Source organism: Cornus florida, unplaced genomic scaffold (genome assembly GCF_030987335.1).
Source record: "Cornus florida cultivar Cherokee Brave unplaced genomic scaffold, ASM3098733v1 CherokeeBrave_3.0.0_Hap2_Chr10, whole genome shotgun sequence".
NCBI lineage: Eukaryota > Viridiplantae > Streptophyta > Magnoliopsida > Cornales > Cornaceae > Cornus > Cornus florida.
This window is the reverse complement of record NW_026775580.1, coordinates 93,513,764-93,536,048: the sequence shown is the minus strand read 5'-3', so window position 1 is coordinate 93,536,048 and position 22,285 is coordinate 93,513,764. Positions and strand designations below refer to the sequence as shown.

Genomic DNA, 22,285 nt, shown 5'->3' with positions numbered 1-22,285 from the left:
TCTGGTCCCCATAAAAGTGGCTTAGGTGCAGAAATAATGTTGTAGCCGTGACTTTGAATCCAAGCTGAATTTGGCCAAACCTTAAAACCTTGTTTCCAGTATCACCATATTGCTTCCTCATTAGACATTATTTCTTTTTTGGTTCCACAGAAGAGCATCTGGTAACAATTCTCCTCATTTAGGAACGATATTTGTGCCTAGTTACAGATCCAACTGCTATAGCAGTACGGCTACAAAGTACACGAGGTTAACAAGTTCTAAGCAGTACAGCAAGGCTCCTGCTTCCGATGAGGATAGAAGAGAAAACCTCAAAATCCAGTGTTACAAATAGGGACCTTGAAAGTTAACTATTCAACTGCAGAACCCTACTTGAATGCCACTGAATATTTACACTAAAAAGAAACAATAATAAATGTATATGAATACAAAATCAAATCATCGAGCAGAGAACTATATATCATATCAGGAATTGTATGTGCTTCAAGTAGCCTTGAGACATATTCAATAACTCATAATAACAGTGGCATAACACAACAATTATTGATGAATTCAGTGGTGGATCACTTCCTATTTACAAAAATGGTTAGATGCATGCAAGAAGCTAAGAAATTTTCAATTCTTACGAGTGCCAATAGTAATGGGAGAGACCCCTGTGCATGCCACTTACAATAAGCAACATCATTCCTCCATTTTACACATTAGGTTAAAAATGGCATGTTTAAGCATGAATCTGCTATTCATATCTTGTTCTTGTAGTGAAGATCTCTCAACAAAGTTGTTAAACTTCCTTCACACGTCTGCAGTGCTTAATCTTCTAAGCTCCAGTCACTGGCAATTCCTAAATGGTTCTCTTTTACGCATGAGCTCTTTGTTTTAAATATTGCCATCCTCGTGCTCACTGTCATATATACCAAGGAACGACTCTTCACCATCATCCTGGTTAAGAAACAGAATTTCAGTTAGGAAATAAAAATCAAGCTGATAGACCTGTGTTTGGTCCACAAGTCAACATGTGTGAATTGGATTATCGATGGGTAAGCAAAGCTTGTAAGTGTGACAAAACTTCAAGTGTTAAAAACTTTTGGCAAATGCAAGATGAGTCAACTGTGGAAAGAAGCATCATAGTTCAAATGATTGGCATAGGGTAAGAGGCCATTCTACTGTGAGATTTTTTTAACTAAGTAGCATCTTCCATAAATGCTGCCAAAACCTACTGTGATCAATTCCCAAATGTCATACAGAATATTAGTTGCCTACTAACCTCTCCCATCTCATCATCAGACGAATATGCATTATCCATTCTCGAGTTAAAAGTCTCCTCATCAATCTCCTTGGCATTCTTCATTTTTTCCTGCAAATTTGATCGCATAGGTATAAAAGTTATGCAAGAAAATGTATTTAGTCTTTCACCAATTTGTCCCTAGATTTGCATATTATTTATGGAAGAAGAAATCATACTAGCTCAGTCTTCAGCTTCTCAAATCTTTCTTGTAAGTCCAAGATATGATGCTTTAATGCCTGAAATGTTTCGAGTTTCGACATGACATTAGTACAGATCAATAGTTTGTACAGAATCAGATGACAAATTCGAGTAAAATGCACAACAAAATAGAATATAATGTTACCTCGCGCCTCTGAAGTTCAACTGACCTAGCTAGTGCCTGCCTTTTAGTTAAGAGATTCTTGGGCCTCACTGCATCAGGACGTTGATAATTCTTCCCACGATAGACTATAATCACATAGCCTTTAGTAGTTTTATCTACAGATACTAAAATTCCACCACTCTCAGCCTCAAGAGAGATTGCAATTTGCTTGACTTGGGGGAAACTTTTTCTCTCCACAATTATCTTCACCAGCTCCCGATATTTCCAGTGTAAGTGCATATTTTCTATTGTCCCATCAAAAATTCCTCGCCTCCCTATAACAAAAGCCATATACATTCTTGACTGTTTCCTTGAAATCAATAACCAAAAAATCAAAGTGGCAATCCTTACCTAGAGGCAAAAAGGGTTTCATACTCAGGCCCATCTTACGAAATAAGAATCGCTCCTCGTCACTTATGGTTTCTAAATCAGTTGGGAGATCTGCTGGTTCCAGACACTCTTGTACTTTTTCTAAAGCCTTCTCAGCCCTTTTGAACTTGCCTTTAGCCTGCAATTAGCCAGAATGATAAATACATGGAAAGTGTTTATTCATGTCCCGGTATTTTTTTTAGGAGATTTCTAACTTACAAGAGCAAGCTTCATCTCTAGATATCTGACAAGTGAAGCATGTCTTGCCAAAGCTGAATCTCTCATCATCTTTTCTATATCTTCGCTGCTAGGTTGGTTCCCCCAGCGTGAGGTTGCTGCCATGGTCTCTGCAAGGGTTCCTGCAACCAATGGACCTTTAGCAGCTTTGGCATTTGAATATATCATTGATGCATTCTGTCGTGTTTGTTCTTCATCATCCTGTCGAAGGGCAGTTAATTTTTGCGCTTCTTCCAACGTCTCTGTAACTACTGGTGGCAAGAAGTCATTACCCCTGTAGAAGACAATATAATCCTTGTTCCTAGAGAGCAGGGTTCCCCCAGTCAATATCTGCATAAATGTGATGGAAATTGGTCATGAACAAGAAATTATTATGTCACCTAAAATTTTTAGAATCTAAGACTTTGAGGACTATTGGGATTAGTATAGCAACTACTACGAGGAGACTAGAAGGCATTCATTCTCTAAAATCTTTAAGGAATAAATTTCTCAACTGCCTTTAAATAATTTAGGCAGTAACTGTATTCAAGCACCGAAAGAGAGTCCAGCCGGAAGCAGTGGCACTTTATATGCAAATATGTCATTAATTGATATAGAACTAAGGAATAGGTTTCTATCACTTTTTTGTTTGTAAATCTGTAACTTCAGAACTAAATGCCATGTTAGTTTAATGGAGAATCAAGGATTCAACATATATTCACACCCATTGTAAAATCTATCCCATTGCAATCTTTACCGTATTATAGAAGCACCAACCTTAAAAAGTATAAAATTCGCAATTGGACAACATTAAAGGAGAGGATTAGCTGGTGTAATGTTGCATGCTTAACAACAATCCCAGTGCTGTGTCAATTAAGCATGTAACTTAGGACAAGATTTCAGTTCTCCGCATCAGACTGGGGGCTTGGTACAGACAGAATAGGATGACCATAGATTTACATTGTCATGTAGAACTTCAAAAAATATGAGAAAGAAAAATTAAGTGATTGACCTAGCTCTGAATTATACAAATAATTAAGAGATTTACATTTCCATGTTTCCCGACTTTCTACTTCAAAAAATATGAGAAAGAACAACCAGTAGCAGTTCTATCAATTTCAACTTCAAACAATCAAGTGTTTCACATTTCTCACCTTGAGTTCTTCTGCCATCCTCTCATTACAGGTATTCTGTACGCCGCGTTTGATGGCTATCTTGGCAATCGCACTTCTTTCCCATAGCTTCACCATAGCCATAGCCAGACCTTGCAGTTCTCTGTTTCTTCCTGTGGCAATAAATTGAAAAATGAAGTCCATTAGAAACATGATGATGAGTCTGAAAGCCAACACAAAAATACCATTAGGCACATACCCAATGCAAAATGTGGAGGCATTGTTCTAGCAGTCCTACGGAAATATGTCATCTCCTTGTCTCGTAAACCCTGTCTTATCCTATAAGGAAGAAGTCTGAATGGAGTTTTATATCCAGGAACCACAGCAGGAAGCAAGTCTGCATCAACAGGCGGAGGATCGCGGCCTGACCAATCTTTAAATCTTGGACCCAGCTCATCTAAAAGATAGTTGAGCTCACTTAAGTCCATGAGTTCTTTTTCAGATAAATCCTTCAAAGACCTTACTGAACCAGTGGTCATTGATTCTGTAGTCCTAACTGAGCCTTTGAATTCAACTCTTTGGGTGACTTCATGCACAAATTCTCTTGAAGAGTGTGAATTATTCAAGTCAACTAGATTTTGTTCCGTATATGACTGAACACAATCAAGCTTGTAGGTCATTCCCCTGTATAACACTACTGAACTGCCTGATCTCCATATTACCAAACCTCCAGTCCTACTCTGATTGAGAACAACGTATAATATATACAAGGGTTAGTAAACTTAATTCTGAAAATTCACGAGGGACAGATTGCGAAATGAAAATATCAATATGCATAATGAGTAATAACAAACAAGAAAAGTCATAAATTGCAGAAAATGGCAATAGCTATTTGCTAATCACTGATCAATCATACTCAACAATCTTGGTTCAGTTTCAACAAATAAGTCACATGACAATTCATAATCATTGATATGGAAATAATGCAAGTACACTGACCTCTAAAATCTCATGGGTTCTTCTCATGTTCATTGCAGGAGGCCCTTCAAATTTCAATTTCACCACCTCATCCACCTTCCACTTCTCATGTATAGAGTCCACCAATTCCTGTGTAATACCCGCCGCACCAACTTTTATTCTCTCTACCATTCTCAAAGCGACATTTCTAAGCCTTTTCAATTCATTTTCAGGAATTAACTCCTCTGCCAACTTGGTGCTGCTATTCCTCAACCTTTCTCCTTCCACGGATTTCATATCACTCTCTGTCTTCCATGGCAGCCACGTTGAGTCCCTGTCATCACTACCCTCAAAACTATGGAATTCTCCATCAACCTTCGATGATTTTCCATCAAACAAAACGCCATTATCGGCCCCAACAAGCGCAGCCTCCTCCTCCTCCTCCTGTAACCCAACTGGGTTTGAATTAACTTGAACTCTTTCTTTACATTCGCCATTATAATTAGCTCCTCTTTCTAAATTCTTGGATTCCTGACCTACATTATGATACTTGTTTTTGGAATTTCTGCCAAATTCATTAATAATTTCGCCCTTTTCCCAAACATCTTGTGGATTTCTAGTTTCAAAATCAAACTGGGTTTTTTTGGGATTGCTTCCATGAATCCAAGGAGGTGAAATTATGCGAATTGAGGAACCGAAACTCACCGGGTCACTAACGGGAGATTTCTTCTCAGCTTCCAACTCAGACCCAGAAAACTGCAGGCTCTGTTCTTGCACTTCTTTAATTGGCTCTCTCTGTTCCTGTTCTTGCCATGGAAGTTTCTCTCTCAAAGAAGTGGGTTTGACAGACCACTTATCGCGAATTTCTTCGAAAAAGCTTGGTTTGGGCTTTCTCTTCTTCTTTGTAGGGTTGAATTGTCGTGTATCAAGTTGGGCGTTGTGATGAGAACAAGAAGGTCTGAATTTGAGAGCTATAAAACTGATCGAAGATTGGGTTTGTGAGTGATGAGAGAGAAAGTAGAGAGATGGTGAAGAAGAGCAGGTTGAAGAGGGAGAGTATAAATTGAGTGGAAATGGTGTGAGAACCATACTGCCGATACTGGATTGGTGGTGATGTTAATTAAATACATGGTTTTATATCTATAGCAGACGACAAGATAATGATCCACAATGGTTTTTTTGGTTCAAATAGTGTCCATTTAATAGGCCCAAATTAACAGGTCAGGCCCAACATTCGAATTAAAATGGCTTTTAAGAGCTCTAAATAATAAATTGATCGATTCTAAAAGTTGATTTTTTATATGAATTGAATTAAGTAAAATAATTACTAGTGTATCAATATCTATTGCTCAAGTTCAAAATGTCTTCACACTCTTATTCCAAAATACCAAAATATCCTCCTTAAAATTATAGTAGTAATTTTAATATAAAATAAATAATTAAAAATTGGGCAAATTGTAAAAAATCCCCTTAGACTATTAGCCAGTTGCGAAAATCACCCCCTTATGAATATTTCTGTCCGTTTAAGTGATTGTTTGAGGGAATTTTTCAGACGAAATTACCCCTTAACAGATCATTCTTTAAGACAATTCATTTATTTAATATTTTTCTTTTCTCTCTCTCCGTCAAGCAAGTGTCTGAAGCAACAACAAAAATTTTCCAAAAATAAAAATAAATATGGAAAGTCAATAAAATCATATTTAAGCTATGTATAATTAATAAAATAAAATTGAGTACAATGGCCAAGAGAGAAAATCCACCATGGCGTTGGAATAGAAGATGGAAAATTAAGCAGAAACTCCTTCATTGCACTTGATCTTTAGCATAACAGTTAATTATTTTAAGAAAAATAATTAAAAATTTACCATGTTTCCTTAGTCCAATTTCTTTTTTTTTTTTCCTTAATTGAATTATGCTACTACAAGGTAAGTGGACTAAAATTGACAATTAAAAAGCAACATAATTTTTTTTTTCAAATTTGATTTTTTTTAAAAAAAATTTCCTTACTTCAAGATCAAATGCAAAATACCCCAAAGTATCTTTTTTAGAATAAATTGTTGTACTTGATATAATCAAGTTAAAGACCTAAAAATATGACGCTTTTAATGTGAAAGGATATCATTGCCTTCTATTCAATTAACATGAATCAAAATATAAAGGACATTTAAGTCATTTAGTTTAAGAGTAATGCATTTATCATCTCATTATATATTGCTTTGATTCCACCACCTACTAATCGAAAATTGTTTTGATTCCACCACCACTCGAAAATTACATACCATGTAGACGAAGTATAAGGGGTAATTTTTGAAAAGTTTACTCTTTAAGTTATTTTAAAAAAAATTCTTATCATTAAGATGGTAAGAATAAAAAGGAAACATAACATTTTTACATGCAAATGATTCGTTCAATTACATGGATGAAATCATGACCTCCAAAAAACAAAACAAAAACAAAAAAAGAAGAAGAAGAAGAAGAAGTAAATAAACAAAAATAAGTCATAGATTAAATAAATATAGCTGAGTATTCTTGGTGCCTCAATTATTATTTACATGTGTTATATCATGTTGTCCAAACAGTGTTGAAAGATGAATTTTGAACAATTGGGTTTCTCAATCTACTGTTAGCTTTGTGTTTAAATGAATAAGAAGGTTTGCCTGACACCGAAAAATGAGAGGAAAAAAAATAAATAAATTGTCTTAAGAATAATTTGTTAAGGGGTAATTTTGTCAAAAAAATCCCTTCAAAAAACCATTTAAACAGACATTAATTAAAGAGTAATGATAGGAGAAATCCAAAAGGAATTCCGAATTTGACGTGATTGGCTATACTTATCGCTTATTAAACAATTATTTTTGAAAATTGTTTAAGTAGATGAGGTATACAAAAACATGTCAGATTCAATACTTATTCGGAAAAATTATTGAGTAACCTTATCATTTTCCTTAATTAAAAATATCCCTTGAGATAGTTGAGTTAAAAGAAAGGTTTTTCATAACTGAGCAATAGTAAAGAAGTTTTTTTTGTAATTCAGCCTTAAAAATTAGTTTGACTAACAAATAAAGTCTCATATAGTTTGAGCCCGGTGAAAAACTCAAATGTTAAGTTTGGAAGTACCAAATGAGCATCCCGAATTTCAAATTGATGGATTTAGTGTTTTTATTATTTGGTGAAGGAGTGTACCCTCGTCTTAAAGAGACAGGACAATTGAATTCATCTTCTACACACGTATTATACACACACACACAAGTAAAACACACTTGCGATGTATGTGAACGGAAATGTGCGTATAACTATATGATAAAAAAAAATTATAAATGATCAAAAAATATACTCGTGTATATATATATATATATATATATATATATATATATATATATATATATAAAGAATAATTTTGCTTAATTATTTATTTTAGATATATATATAATATTATAGAAACATATTATTTATTGAAATAAATAATATTATAAAATTTTAAAATAAATTATAAAAAATTAAATATAAAAATAATTTTGTATATAGAATTCTTAGTTTAGGATTTTATTTGCATATTTTGATATAGAATTGTATTAATGCATTTATTGAAATAAATAATATATTTTCTCTTTAATTAGATTTTCTTTTATTGAATTTCAATATTTCCTACTACTAATTATAATTATTAGCATTTCACTTCTAATTAGATTTTCTTTATTGAATTAAATAAATATATTTTTAATATTATATATTTTCTTTTCTAATTACATTTTATTTTATTGAATTTCAGTTATTTAGTTTTAAAATACTATATATTTCCTTCTCTAATTAGATTCCTACTACTATATTATTATTGTTACTATTAGTATTTTATACTACTATATTATTATATAAGTTTTTTTATATTATATATTTTCTCTTCTAATTAGATTTTTATTTATTGAATTTCAGTTTTTCCTATTACTATATTATTATTATTAGTATTTCATTCTCTAATTAGATTTTTGTTAGTGAATTAAATAAATAAGTTTTTTAATATTATATATTTCTTTCTAAGAATAAATTTATTTTTATGAAGCTTCAGTAGTTTAATTTTTTAATATTATATATTTTATTCTCTAAATTAGATATATATATATATATATATATATATATATTTCCTTCTATAATTGGATTTTCTTTTATTGAATTTCATTATTTCAAATTTTTTTATATTATATATTTTTTCTTTTCTAATTAAATTTTCTATTACTATATTATAATATTTTTTTTTTAATTAAATTTTTAATATTGAATTTTAGTATTTCTTATTATATTATTATTAATATTTGTTAATAGTATCTTTGAACCTATAATTAAGGTATAGACAGTAGTGTTCAATTGCTCCCTGAGAGTAAGAAATTATATACTCATTTTTTATTGTAGCCTTAGTATCTAATCATACGGCAATTACTCAATTGACTTTTATTTTCTTCATTTTAAGAAACTTACATTTTCTTTCCATATTCTTTCTATACCATTAAATAGAAATAAAATAATCCAGTAAAAAAACACTTCCCCATTACTACCAATTATTTATTAAACAAATTTGCAAACAACAACATAAACCAAAAAAGATAAATAAAATAGCCATGAAATAAAGATTGTTTGAGAAGTTTTGATTATAATCAAAACTCAAATTTTCATATTGATCCATGTTTTATAATCAACTTAATAAAATATTTTGAATTTATTCAGCAACTAATTTAGAATTAAGAGACTACTATTGGCTTCATAAATTTTTTAAAAAAATCATGCAAAACAACTCTTAATATATTATTATATATATATTTAAATGTTCTCAGTGTTTTTTTATTTTTTCTGTTTTTTGGTAAATTAATTGTTCAAAGTATTGATCGGTAAAAGCATGCCAAAATATGTATAATATCATTACAAATCCTAAGTTTTTTCATAATTTATCAATAGAATTGATAAAGTATGGAAAAAAACTAAAAATGATGACTTTTAATTTTAAATTGATTTTACTTCGTCTTAGTGGCTGCTTTCGAATTTGACAAAAAGTAGTCAAATTATTTTATTTTTGTTTCCATTAATAATGTAAGTTTCTTAAAATGAAGAAAATAAAAGTCAATTAAGTAATTGTCGTAAGATTAGATCCTAAGACTATAATTAAAAGTGAGTATATAATTTTTCACTATAGAGAGCAATTAAACACTAATGTAAATATAGATATAGATAGACACATATATAATTATATATAAATAAATCAGCAACTATTAAAATATTCCGTAGCTTTACTTGATTTGATGGTAAAACATAGTATCCAGTGAAAATGAGTGGTATACAAGTAACGACAAAACAGCCACCTAATATAAATAACGACAAAACGTTAATTATCTTGACAGAGATTAAAGTGACATGTTTTGAAATTAATTAGAATGTTATTTAGACTCTTCATGAAATAAAAATGTTTAATCATTACTCATATTGCTTTGTCTAATTGGGGGATGGAAAAAACCAAAAAAAAGACAGAAGGCCTTGTGCACGGTGGTGTTTTGTCTCAGCTACCTCCCAAAATAAATGATAACAAAGTTACTTACCCTGCTTTAAAAAAACAAAAAAACAAAATAAATCAAAAAATTTATTCTTTTTTTTGTCTAACCAAACATAAAAAAATCATTTCATTTTTACCCCTCCTCTCACCCATTTCTCCTTAATCTTTCCATCCAACCAAACCCAACATGATATAAAGCCACATGTTAAAGAATCCGAAAAGAAAAAATATACATATTATTCATTCACTAGTTTGCATAGTCATGAAATTATATAAAACCACATTTTATCATATTTATTTATGATTAAACATGGCGTATAGTAACGGCATATATCCTATGACTTTTTTTATTTATTTTTTATTTTTTTATGGTTTGGCACGTAGAACAATGGCGGATTCATGTTTGGACCATTATGGTTTGCAATTACGATCACAATGTAACGAATTTGGATTAATATCGGTGTAAATTGACTGATTCATGAAGATGTATAATGGTATCGAACCTTAAAACTAATACGACGAACCATGGTTTGGACCCACTAAAATTTTCAGTTATTTATATTTTTTATGTACAAATTTTGATAATTCTTAAAGTGTCCCCACTGAATTTTTATAAAATTCAAAAAAGATCCTGAATACTCTCAAAATAAAATAAAATAAAAAATCACTACTTTCTAACTCATTTGTCCAGCAAAAAAAAAAAAAAATTAAAAATTAAAAAATAAAACAATGTTTTTTTCTCCTCCAATGAATCCCAAAAAAAATATTCAAGAATTAAAATTCAAAAAATCCCCTCCTTACTATTAATTTTTTTGAGCAAATTACACTAATTATCCTTGAGGTGTTGGCAAATTACACACGAATAGACCGTTGAGTGTTTATTATTTTGACCTCCCATTAGATTTGGCACATGTGCTCAACGACACCTCTACCGTTTTCTTTGAGCCAAACTTGTTAACCAAATTTTATAAAAGGGTATTACATACACTCAAAGTAACCTTCTAGCACTCAAGCAAACGAGTTTAGAGGAGGTTAATGTAATAAACGCCGAACAGTTTACCGTGTGTAATTTATCCAAACATCAGGAGAGATCAGTGTAATTTACCCTTATTTTTTCCTAGTTTAATTTGCCCTTATTTTATTTAATTCAAAATTTCTTTTCACACTATTGTTAAATAGTCGTCAGACTCAATGTGAGGCTCTATGGGCGAGAGCAGGCCTGTGAGAGATAAGACTCTAGTGCAAATACGTGAAAGAGACAAATGTTATATGTAGTTTCAACATCTATGACAGAATGTATTGCAAAACCGTAATGACTGTAAACCTATCGAAACTCCGGATTTATGCCGCGTCAAAAATATTTTCACACACACAAATGTAATTAGTCCAACCTCTCACTCTCTCCTTTATAAACCAAAGAGAGGTTATACTTTTTCCTTCTGCAAATGCCTTATTTTGGACTATGGTTTGTAACACCTTAGAATGGCATCTGACTACTCTTGCACAACAAAAATGGTGGTATCACCATATATATATATATATATATATATATATATATATATATATATATATCTAGCAGCACCATCCATCACGATGAAACCACATCTTATCACATGAAAAGCCACAGTGTACTCACGTTTTTTTATAAGGGCCAAAACAAAACTAAACGTACCACATCACCACCCATCACCTTGAAACCACATCATATAGCACATGAAAAGCCACAGTGTACTCACGTTTATTATCATGGATTTATTCTAAACTCAAGTTAATCACCTTTAATTACTATCAACAATATATTAGCACACTAAACTTGTGACTCCATTTATAAACCATCAAAAACATATATACAACTATACACACATACATATATACATATATATGTATGTATGTATTTATTATTTTTGTGGCTACAAATAGTACTAATTACAAGTAACTAATTAAGCGACAGCTAGCAAAGAACTTACATAAGAAAACCCATAAAGCTTGTAACTTTTGGTCTCCATTTCACATACAGAAATCACCCAAAGTCAACAAACTACACATAACTTTTAAGTACATATATGCTAAACTAATAGTACTTTTAAACCTAATCAAGCCACTTAAATCCCAGACCAAACATATCTAACTCGCCCTTAAACAAGACTAATTAAAAATTCGTTGTCCTGGAGACAGTATCATTTTTGGATCAAACTGAGCTTTCCTTTTCTGAAAAATGTCCCATTTTTTCGAGCCAAAATGATTCATCCACTCCTCTTTGGTTCTGTAATGAGTAAGATATTGCTTAGCCTTGATGTCACCCTTATCACAAAACTCCAATATTTCTTTGTTTTGATTCTCCAAAACTTCCCAATCATTACTATCATCACTTGATGAATACAGTAATCCAATGCAGTAAATAATATCTTCCTCTGGTATAACAGCAGACATCCTATCATCCCACCTGCAATTAACATAATATATATATAGATATATATATAGCAATTAAATCTGATTATTTGATTTAACTTTATTAAAACTTGGTAGATTATAAGATTTTAGAGTAATTACTTGTTTCGATGCATCGGGTACACAAGGACTGGTCCTGTGGTCTTATTACTTTGTTTACTGATCATATTGATGAAAACACCTTCATTGAATTCCATAATACGAGATTTTGGTACGAAGAGATTTAGCCATGGATGAGGAACATCCCACAGTCCTTTTGCTTGAAGCTTTAGCTCTCCACTTCGAACTCTATTGAGAAACTCTACCAACGTGACATCTTTCTTGAAGATGAAACCAGGAAGGAAGTTCAACCCTTTGAGCAACACTTGGAGTTCCTATATATATAGAAACAAAATTAATTAATTATCCTCACACACACACACACACACATATATATATATATTGTCACACATACATATACACAAATATTCACTTACCCTCTAGCTTACTGAAAAATATATGCACGACTCAAGTATTAACCATCATATCCCATTAGATAGTTGAAAAGGAAGTTTATGTTTTTATATCTACGCCAGTGGGTAGATGAACAGTTTTATATATATATATATATATATATATATATATATATATATATATATTAGCATGTGATGATGAGAATGGTAAGATGTGATGATGATAATGAGATTACCCCATCTAGAGTATCGGCAGTGAGATCATCATAATACTTGACTACTTCTAAGGTGTAGACTATGCCGTGTTTGGCCAATAGAGAAGCGATTTTGGATTGATCGGATGATGAGAAAAATGAGGACCTCCAGTTATTTGGAGGGCTTTGCTGCAAAATTAGAGAACCTTCGACATAATCGAGTCCATTGACAGAAATCAGGTGTTCTTGGTCTCTAGTGAAGACAGAGAAATCATGGTACAGCATTCTGACCCACCTCACCTACAATACAGAAGGTCAATAATAGGTAGATGAGGACATATTAATTAGATGTCGTTCAAAGGATAGAAGAACACAAAGTTCGAAATATGAAAATCCTGATTTTTTTTTGTCTTTATAAAAAGTAGATGAGGCATATTAATTAGCTCTTTTGGTGTTATCTGAATGGAATAGAAGAATACAAAGCTTGCAATATGAAAATCATGAAAATATTTTTGTCATATGTGTGTGTGCTTTTTCTGTTAAGTTCCAATATGTAGTCAGATAGAGGGGCCTTATTAATGTGTTTGATACTTACCCTGTTTGGCGCCTTCTCTAGGGCAATTCTTGCTCTGGTTATGATCCCAAATTGACCTAGACCTCCTAGAACTGCATAAAACAGCTCGGAGTTCGTGTGTTTGGAGCAAGTCATCAACTCCCCTTTTCCTGAACCAAACAAATTAAAATTAAACAAAACGTAAGGAAAAAAAAAAAAGACCGGTCTACCTTTATCCTGATGGCTTTGAGTTAATTTTAACCCTCATGTCACAGGGCTCAGGTTAAAGTTTCGAGAGACAGATAGAGAGAAGAGACAAAAGCCTTTAAATATGGTAAAGGCCCAAATAATTACATGCATGCATGGGAAATTCCTTTTTTTACATGGAAGAATAATATATTATATATTAGTCTATATATAATTAAGTAGGATGTACCTAGCTAAAATATACTACTATAACTATATATAGACCTCAGACTGTACAGTACTGCATGTTAAGGTGAATCCTACCAAGAGTATCTCCAAGGTTGAAAACCTGGCATGGCACCTTCTGAACTATCCTATATAGAGTATAGATACATACATATATATGTGTGTATATATAACCCACGACTGATCACATCATATTCTTTTGACATCAAGATGGAATAAATTCCATATCATACTCTGGATCACAATGTTAACTCTATCCTAGGATGCTTTGAAGGCCAGGTAGGACCAATATAAACATGCCTTGTCAAAATTAACTATTGTATTGAAAGGACTATACAAACACACAACAAAATTGTATATATTAAAGAGAGATACCAGTTATAACATCCATTTCATAAACATTGCTGATCTGAGGACCATGTCGGAACGTTTGACCGCTAATTCCAGCATTAGAGAGGGTTCCACCAACACTTAAGTACAAATAGTCGGTCCACGAAACTGGTGCAAGTCCATGCTCAAGCGAGTCGAGCAACACATCAATCCACAGTTGGTGACCTCCAACATCTGCATAAAACCCTAATGAAGGGTCCCGAGAAACCCTAATTCCGGTTCCATTACTAAAACCATTCAAAGAGGTCATGTCCACCACAACCCCATTAAGGGCCATTGCTTGTCCCCCAAGGGAGTGTCCACGGCCTCTGGCCGCGATAGTAAATGGAACTGAACTATTGTAAGACGTTTTTATAAGCTTCATGATATCATTAATGGATGAAGGATGAAAAACTGCAGATGGATTTAGGTGAACAAGGTGGCCAAAGTCACTAGAAGCAATTCTAGTGGCTTCACAATCCACACGAAGCATAGTCGCGATATCAAGGGATAAAAGCTCAGGAGGGAGTGAAATCCCTGGGCTTAACTTGCCTATGATGAACATCAGACGGCTTATAATGAAGAAAACAATGACATGTGTTGGAATTGGACAATTCCCAGCCATGTGAGTGTGTGTGTGTGAGAGAGAGAGATGGAAGTTTTGGTGGTGTTTGTGTGGAGAAGGGGATGATAATATATCTATATATAGAGAGAATGAGACATATAGAGAGAGAGAACTATATATATAGAGAGAGAGAGAGAGAGTGAGAGAGAGAGCTATATATATAGAGAGAGAGGGAGAGAGAGAGAGGTATATATAGAGAAAGGAGGTGCATGCAAACGAGAATGAGATCTTGGATTGCAGGGAAGAAATCTTGGTGTATGGTGAGTGATGTAAACTTTCAAAGATAGGAAGGACGAGAGAATTATGATACTTCTTTGTAGTTTCCAAAGGTTGTGATTTTCGCGTGTCATGAAATAATTTTTTTGGTGTGTTTTAAATGCATTATTAACCGAAAGATTCCAAGACCACCCATAGGTTTCCTTCGTTCTTGTGGGCCTCTTAAAGATGCTAGGCCAAACCACTATAATATGGGCTGTTGGATCATGATCAAATGGTCCAGAACCACCTTCCCTTTCTATAAAAATATATATAAGGGTTACTAACTAATTTACTATGGTTGTCTATTTTCCAATTTTAGAAAAAAATAATATTAGTACATGATAAGCATCAATTGTGATGAGTTCGACACATCAACTAAATTTATGTGGGTAGGTAATTTTTTGTAGAAGATGACGTTATAGTATCCTGATGATACCGTCCCCATTCACAACCGTCTGATGCATCTGATTTTTGAATTTCGTGTCGTTATTCTAGAAGCATTCATCACAAGGATCTTTGAAATTGAAAAAAAATAGATTTGATGAGATATTCATGTATCTATGCATTGTTTTCAATTGAGATTCATATGTAAATATGAAATAGAAAGGTCGTCTAGGGGATCCATCAGCAAGATTCGTCCTTATATTGTAAGATTCATTCATATGTAAATATGAAATAGAAAGGTGGCTTGGGGGAGACATCAAGAAGATACGTTCTTCAATTTAAGATATTGGTTGTTGTTATATGAGCCTACATATAATTCTTCAAGTCAAATTTTTACTATAATTACCCAGCCAAATGTTGTCCCAACAAATCACCTTTGAAGCTCTCAATTTTTCCAAGTTGTACTAAATGATGATGCCTTCCAAGCACTTTCCAATATAAATTAAAGAATAATTTTTAATTAATTCATCATTGTGTTCCTAATCTTTATTTCATATGAACTGGCTTTACACGTGAATAGAAAAGTTTTTATCTTTTTCCAATCTCTTTAATCTTTTTTCATTTTCATTTAACTTATTCTAGACAAATTATAAATAAAAAAAAATATCTAATTACAGATTGTAGCTTAGCTGTACTTCTCACGTTCCAAAATAATAGTTCAAGAGTTCAAGTTATCGTAAGAGTAAAATTAGTATATATACACGGCTTGCAAATATACTATATATTGGAACTTAATTATGAAATGAACGCAGAGCATAAACTATATGCATGGATGTTAAATTAACCAGAAAGAAACAAAACCGTGAAGTCATCAAATATGGATATGGTCATGTTGGTCACGCGACATTGTAGTTGTATGATAGATTTATATATATATATATATATATATATATATATATATATATATGCAGTTAACAATTAATTTTCTAGTAATAAGTTATCAAAGACATTTCTATGCATGTTCCTAGCGAAGACTTAGGTTGGAAATTAGAAATATCAAAGTACAAAATGTTCAACATATAATCTTTGACCTAAAGATCGCGCAGGTAGAGTAGGAGGTGCCATCCTATATAGACTACGCATTGCATGCATATCATGCATATATCTGTTGCTAATACTAATATTACTATATATATTATATATATATGCATGTGAGTGAACCCTTACGAATATAAAACTCTTGAAAAGATACATATATGTATTAAAAATAGTTTATAATAAATTAATGGTAATGGAATTATAACATAGATTGCCCATTTAATTAAACTTTTTTGAAACTGAAAATTAGGAAGCTTCATGAAAATAACCAAGTCGCCACTGCCTCCTCACATGTATAAACAGCAACTGTTAGGTGTTTTTCACCTAACAACAATAGAGAGATATATGGAAAAAGCAACAAAAGCTTGGTCATGCCAATATCCCAACAGTATATCCGAAAAGTCCCTCATGCCTAAAAAGTTCAATCTAAAATAGTAGCAAGATCGAACAAATTCCTTGCTTCTAGAGGAAGAAATAAATTTATAATCCTCAAGATTTCTCATACAAATTAAGTCATATAATTTTTCTAAACTTGTATGACTTTTAAGATTCGCGCTCTCACTACATTCTATTTGACTCTAAGTCACATAATACTTCTCAACGAATCTCGCTCTCACGCTCTGATTGCGCTCTCGCTCAAATTCTCACTATTTTTAACTTAATTTTGTCGCTTTCATTCTTTTACTCTTGCTCCTGCTCTAGCTTTATGTGACCTAAGTTTGACTTAGATTTTTCCAATAACCCCAATATATCCCGAAAAAGCCCCCTCATACCTAAAAGCTCAATCTAAAATAGTAGCAAAATCAAACAATTGCCTAGCAAGTTGAAGGAAAAAATAAAGTTATAATCCTCAGGATTTCTCATCTAAACTAAGCCGCACAATTCTTCTAAACTTATATTGATCTCGCGATCTCTACACCTCTCTCTCCCGTTCCCACTCTGTATAACTTAAATTTTATTATTTTCGTACTCTTATTTTGCTTGACTTCATAATCTAAGAATTATTATCTTTTATTATTATGATGATGAACTAATACTGTTATTTGGATTTTGTTTACGTTGTGTGAAACATATCCGATTTCAAATTCAAGTGACACTCCAAATATACCTTTTATTATGTTTGGTAATTGAGAAAATTGAATCAACAGTTTAAGTTTAGAATTTGATGAATCTTAGTTATAATTTTAAATTAAATTTTCTCTAATTATAAATTCAAGACACCCATTCAATTATCCTGAACACAATTTTTTTTTATTTTTAAATAGAATGAAAAGTATATAATGGTAACAAAATACTATGATTTAATAGAAACTAGGATTTATAAGCATAATGATAGCATATGATGGTTAATAAGATGTGATAGGACAAATGTACATATAGTATATACATATGCGCATATATGCTTGTTTGTATGTAAGTAGTTTGGGTAGACTTACAGAGAGAGAAGAAGAAGAAAACACTCGTCAATGGGATTGTGGAGGGACTATTATAAGATACTGGAGATCTTTATGGGGATCAGACGAGATAGCCCACGAGATCACGAGGTCCAGAGCACAGCCCCACCACCATTATCACCAAATCTACTCCGCTTGATTGGTCACGTAACACTGCAATCTTGTCCCTCCATTCTTGCAGGACATTAATCATCGTCAATAGTAAAAGAAAAAAATGTCATCATCTATATATATATACACACTTTTGTGTGTGTGTATATATATATATATATATATATATATATATATGTCGTTATGTATATATATATATAATATATTTACACAAAAAAATTTAGATTATTTATTTTTACTCCAGCAGTTGTTTTATATTTTTGTGTAAAAATATATACCTCAATAATAACCGATCATTGTTATACATAGGCCCCCACATAATTTTTATAAACTTATTTAATATAGGATTGAGTTGTTAATGGAACGAGGAAGAAGGAGGAAAAATGAAATATGTTGATGTGACTGTGTAAAAAGGTTGTGTAAAATACATAACAATTTTACACATTGATGACGTGGCATTGTATCTTAAGAGACTGGTGGAGATAAAAAAAAAAATTACACATCATATGTGACTGTGTATATTTTACACAAAAGAGTATTTTAATATACGACTTGAAATGCTCTTATATGATATCTCATTGAATATATAAAAGGATAAAGTGAGAAATACATTCGTAATTTTTAAATTTTAGACAAATAATACTCCTAACATTTATTTTGAATATATAATAAGCCTGTTAAAATTTTAAAAATAAATAAATAAGGACTTAATTTGTATAATATGTCAGAAAATTACATTTAAATAGTCATATGTGTTTTACATGCCTATATTAAGTAAAAAATTCCTTGCAATGCTATTTTGGTCTCTCCAAAATGTCGTTATATCATTTCACATATAAACAGGCTAGGGTACTTTGATCATTTTATATTTATTTTTTTGACCTTTTCTTTTTCAAATGCATAAGCACTTTAGTTTTTTAATTCGCTCTATTGTATAAACGACTCGTGTATTGACCGTCATCTCTCATTGAACAGTTTAAGAAAAAGAAAAAGACGATTTTGTGTTTTGTGTTGAAACAGTTGTTTTTATTGAGAGAAAATAAATGTATTAATGTTGAATAGTTGGTCAACTGTAAGGCAACGTATAAATAGGGGCACATTTGAAATGGTTGAAAACAAAGTAGTTGTAATAAAATGACGCCATCTTGGGTGAGTTGATGCTCTTCGTTCACGTCACATCTCTTGTGGGTTTGGATATGATCGGGTTGGGGTTCTATATTTATAGAGACAAGCAAACAGAAGGCAGCATGGAGGATTCTTTCGTTGATACTACTTCATAATCAACCCACACTCGCTCCCTTCTATGCTTATAATATACTCTCCATCACTTCACACACACACACACTTCACAAATTGCCCCTTACCAAGCTCCATTCCCTCGCCTTATCTCCTTTTTAGGGGATGAGATATTATACCGTATCACAAATTGTCTGTTACCAAATTGACAAGATCGATTCTCTCGAATCACCTCTTTTTTTTTATGGATGAAAAGTTATATCATTTCACAAATTACTTATTGTAGTGTTCCATCCTCTCACCTCTCATTTGAAGGAGGAGAGGTTGTGTCATTGTGCTAATGACCCATTGATTACTCTTTATCAATGTACTTGGAACACAATTGAAGGGGAAGAAAAAAAAAAAAGTAATTTTTAAATTCATTCCATATAACCTCTCATCTTGTGATGAAACCATAATGAGTGAAGACTAATTTTTAATTGAATTTTCATAAAACTAAGAGGGAAGTAAGTTTATGTAGAAAGGATTTTAGCCTGAAGGTACTTCTGAAGTACAAGCGTGAGGATTCAAGCCCTTAAATAGGTAAAATGGATGCATAAGTTTCTTGTCAAAATAAAATAAATTTATGTACAATTCTCTGAAAATAAAAACATCTTTCTCACAAAACTAAACCAGAAATGCCTAAAAACCAAAAAAAATAAAAATAAAAACTCTTCTCACAAAACTAAACCAAACATGCCTACTATATGCGTGTGTCACACACACACACACCCACACATATATAATAACGTAGTTAAAAAATTGTAATTACAAATATTAAGTAATTTATTAATTTTTCATCACTATATTGTATAAAAAAAGGAAGTATTTTTCTACGGTAAAAAAATTTAAACCGAATATAATAAGTTTTATTATAAATGATAAAAATTTTAATAAGTTAATTATTTTAAAAATAGTAGTTACAAATCTATTTATTTTTTTTCATTTTTATGATAAATTAATACTACTAATAAAATTAAGGTAAATAGTATAATTAATATTTACATAAAAAAAATAATAATGAAAATAATTTAATAACAAATGAAAATTTTAATAAGAAATGGTAAAATAGTTTTTTTTGCATAAATTTGTCCTTAGTTGCAACAAATTAATATTTGCAGAAGGGTAAATAGTTCAAAAGAGGGTCTTTGCAATTTATTCTAATATTTATGAGGGTGGGCTTGACGTAACGGTAAATTTGCTTCATTGTGACTTGAAGATCATAGATTTGAAATTAAAAATAGCCTCTCCATATTAAGATAAGACTACATACATAGGACATCCCAGAAGTATAGTGCAAATAAGGGCCAACATACTGCCCAAGTCGAACCTTTGAAAATAAGTCATCAAGGATCAAATGACTAGAATTTATTCACTCCGATAAAGAAAACTTACTAAAACAAATTGACAGTAAATAACATTATTTTACCAAAACATGGATTACTGTTGTGTGATGCCAAGATAAAATGCACGCGCTAGAGGGGTGAGATGTTCATTAGAATCCAACAATTTAGGCAAAGATCTCACAAGATCAATAATCAATCAATCAAGCTGGTCATTTCCTGGGCATTTATGTTCTGCAATCAGTCCTAGATACTCTGATGACACTGTTCATTTCATGGGCATTTATGTTCTGCAATCAGTCCTAGATACTCTGATGACTTCTCTCTCTCTCTCTCTCATGCATTTTCAAAGTAAACCTCTGTTTCTCTCATGAATTTTCAAAGTACTGTGTTCTTCAGTGAACCTTGGTGAGTGGTACAGGATAAGATACAATCAGGTTCAGTGAACCTTGGTGAGTGGTACAGGATAAGATACAATCAGGTGGGCCGCATTGGAACTTATATTCTATTGACTAATACAGCAAAATTATGTTCCCAATCAATAATCAACATATTCCACTGATTCCAGAGGTGTGAACCGTTGAAACACAACAACTGGTGGTAATTATAACATTCCAAAACCAAGTCATTTCATCAAATCCTTAAGAAGATGTAAGTATCTTTTGCACATGCAAGAAATATACGCATTACACACACACATTACACGTGTGTGTGTGTGTGTGTGTGTGTGTGTGTGTGCATGTGAATTATAAATTTATAAGTAAGATGCAAGTTAATGGAAACACAATGGTATGGGTCAATGACGGTGGGGCAACCAGACACACATACTCAATTACTAGATGCACTTTTGGTTAAATTTTCTGCTGAGAATGCACAACTTTATGCGACAAAAAGGGGACCCTCAAACAAAGAAATGAAATGAAATGGATATCAGCAAGTTGCCCTGAAAACCTGGTTGAAGCCTTTCAAGATCCCAGCAGGGTGTGTGTAGTGTTCACATAATACTAATAATACAACAAGTCTTTGTGAGCCTATGCATGTGAAACAAAAATGGTGGTGGGTCTGGGTGGTCTGGACCAGGCTGTTCTTAGGTGTCAGATGGCATTGGTGGAGGACAGTGATAACAAAACTTCGGAGAAAGCTGGCCCAAGGATCAGTACCACAATATCCCCTCGACCCCATGGAATATGTGGATCTTGCTAATGAGATTCCATGGACACTTCAGATCATCCCAAATCCAACTTAGTCTCATTCCAAGGGCCAACTTCTTGTCTTTTACCTACATGCTAGTTATCATGACAATGTGTGTGTTTGTGTGTGTGTTTTCTTCCCAAGACACTTCTTTATTCTCTAATAAGTATTTTAAAAGATAAATATGCTTAAATGTTCACTCTGTAAAAGCTGATCCAAGTTCTTGATCACAACTGTCCCGGGAAGAAAACAAACACACACACACACT

At 32.2% G+C, this 22,285-nt stretch overlaps 2 protein-coding genes across 2 annotated transcripts; both read right to left on the bottom strand.

Moving 5' to 3' along the window:
• Window positions 1-417: 417 nt before the first annotated feature.
• Window positions 418-5,401, bottom strand: LOC132275930 (CRM-domain containing factor CFM3, chloroplastic/mitochondrial). Its single transcript, XM_059777132.1, has 9 exons — window positions 4,340-5,401; window positions 3,600-4,080; window positions 3,383-3,513; window positions 2,232-2,579; window positions 1,995-2,151; window positions 1,626-1,918; window positions 1,459-1,518; window positions 1,262-1,351; window positions 418-936 (listed from the first exon to the last, which is right to left on the bottom strand). The coding sequence occupies exons 1-9, from the start codon at window positions 5,384-5,386 to the stop codon at window positions 874-876; spliced, it is 2,670 nt and encodes an 889-aa protein (XP_059633115.1). The 5' UTR covers window positions 5,387-5,401; the 3' UTR covers window positions 418-873.
• Window positions 5,402-11,694: 6,293 nt separating this feature from the next.
• On the bottom strand, window positions 11,695-14,998 carry LOC132279132 (cytokinin dehydrogenase 3-like). The gene is made up of 5 exons (XM_059781061.1): window positions 14,285-14,998; window positions 13,520-13,647; window positions 12,967-13,224; window positions 12,381-12,652; window positions 11,695-12,273 (listed from the first exon to the last, which is right to left on the bottom strand). Exons 1-5 carry the CDS (start codon window positions 14,901-14,903, stop codon window positions 11,976-11,978), a joined length of 1,575 nt encoding a protein of 524 aa, XP_059637044.1. The 5' UTR covers window positions 14,904-14,998; the 3' UTR covers window positions 11,695-11,975.
• Window positions 14,999-22,285: the final 7,287 nt, after the last annotated feature.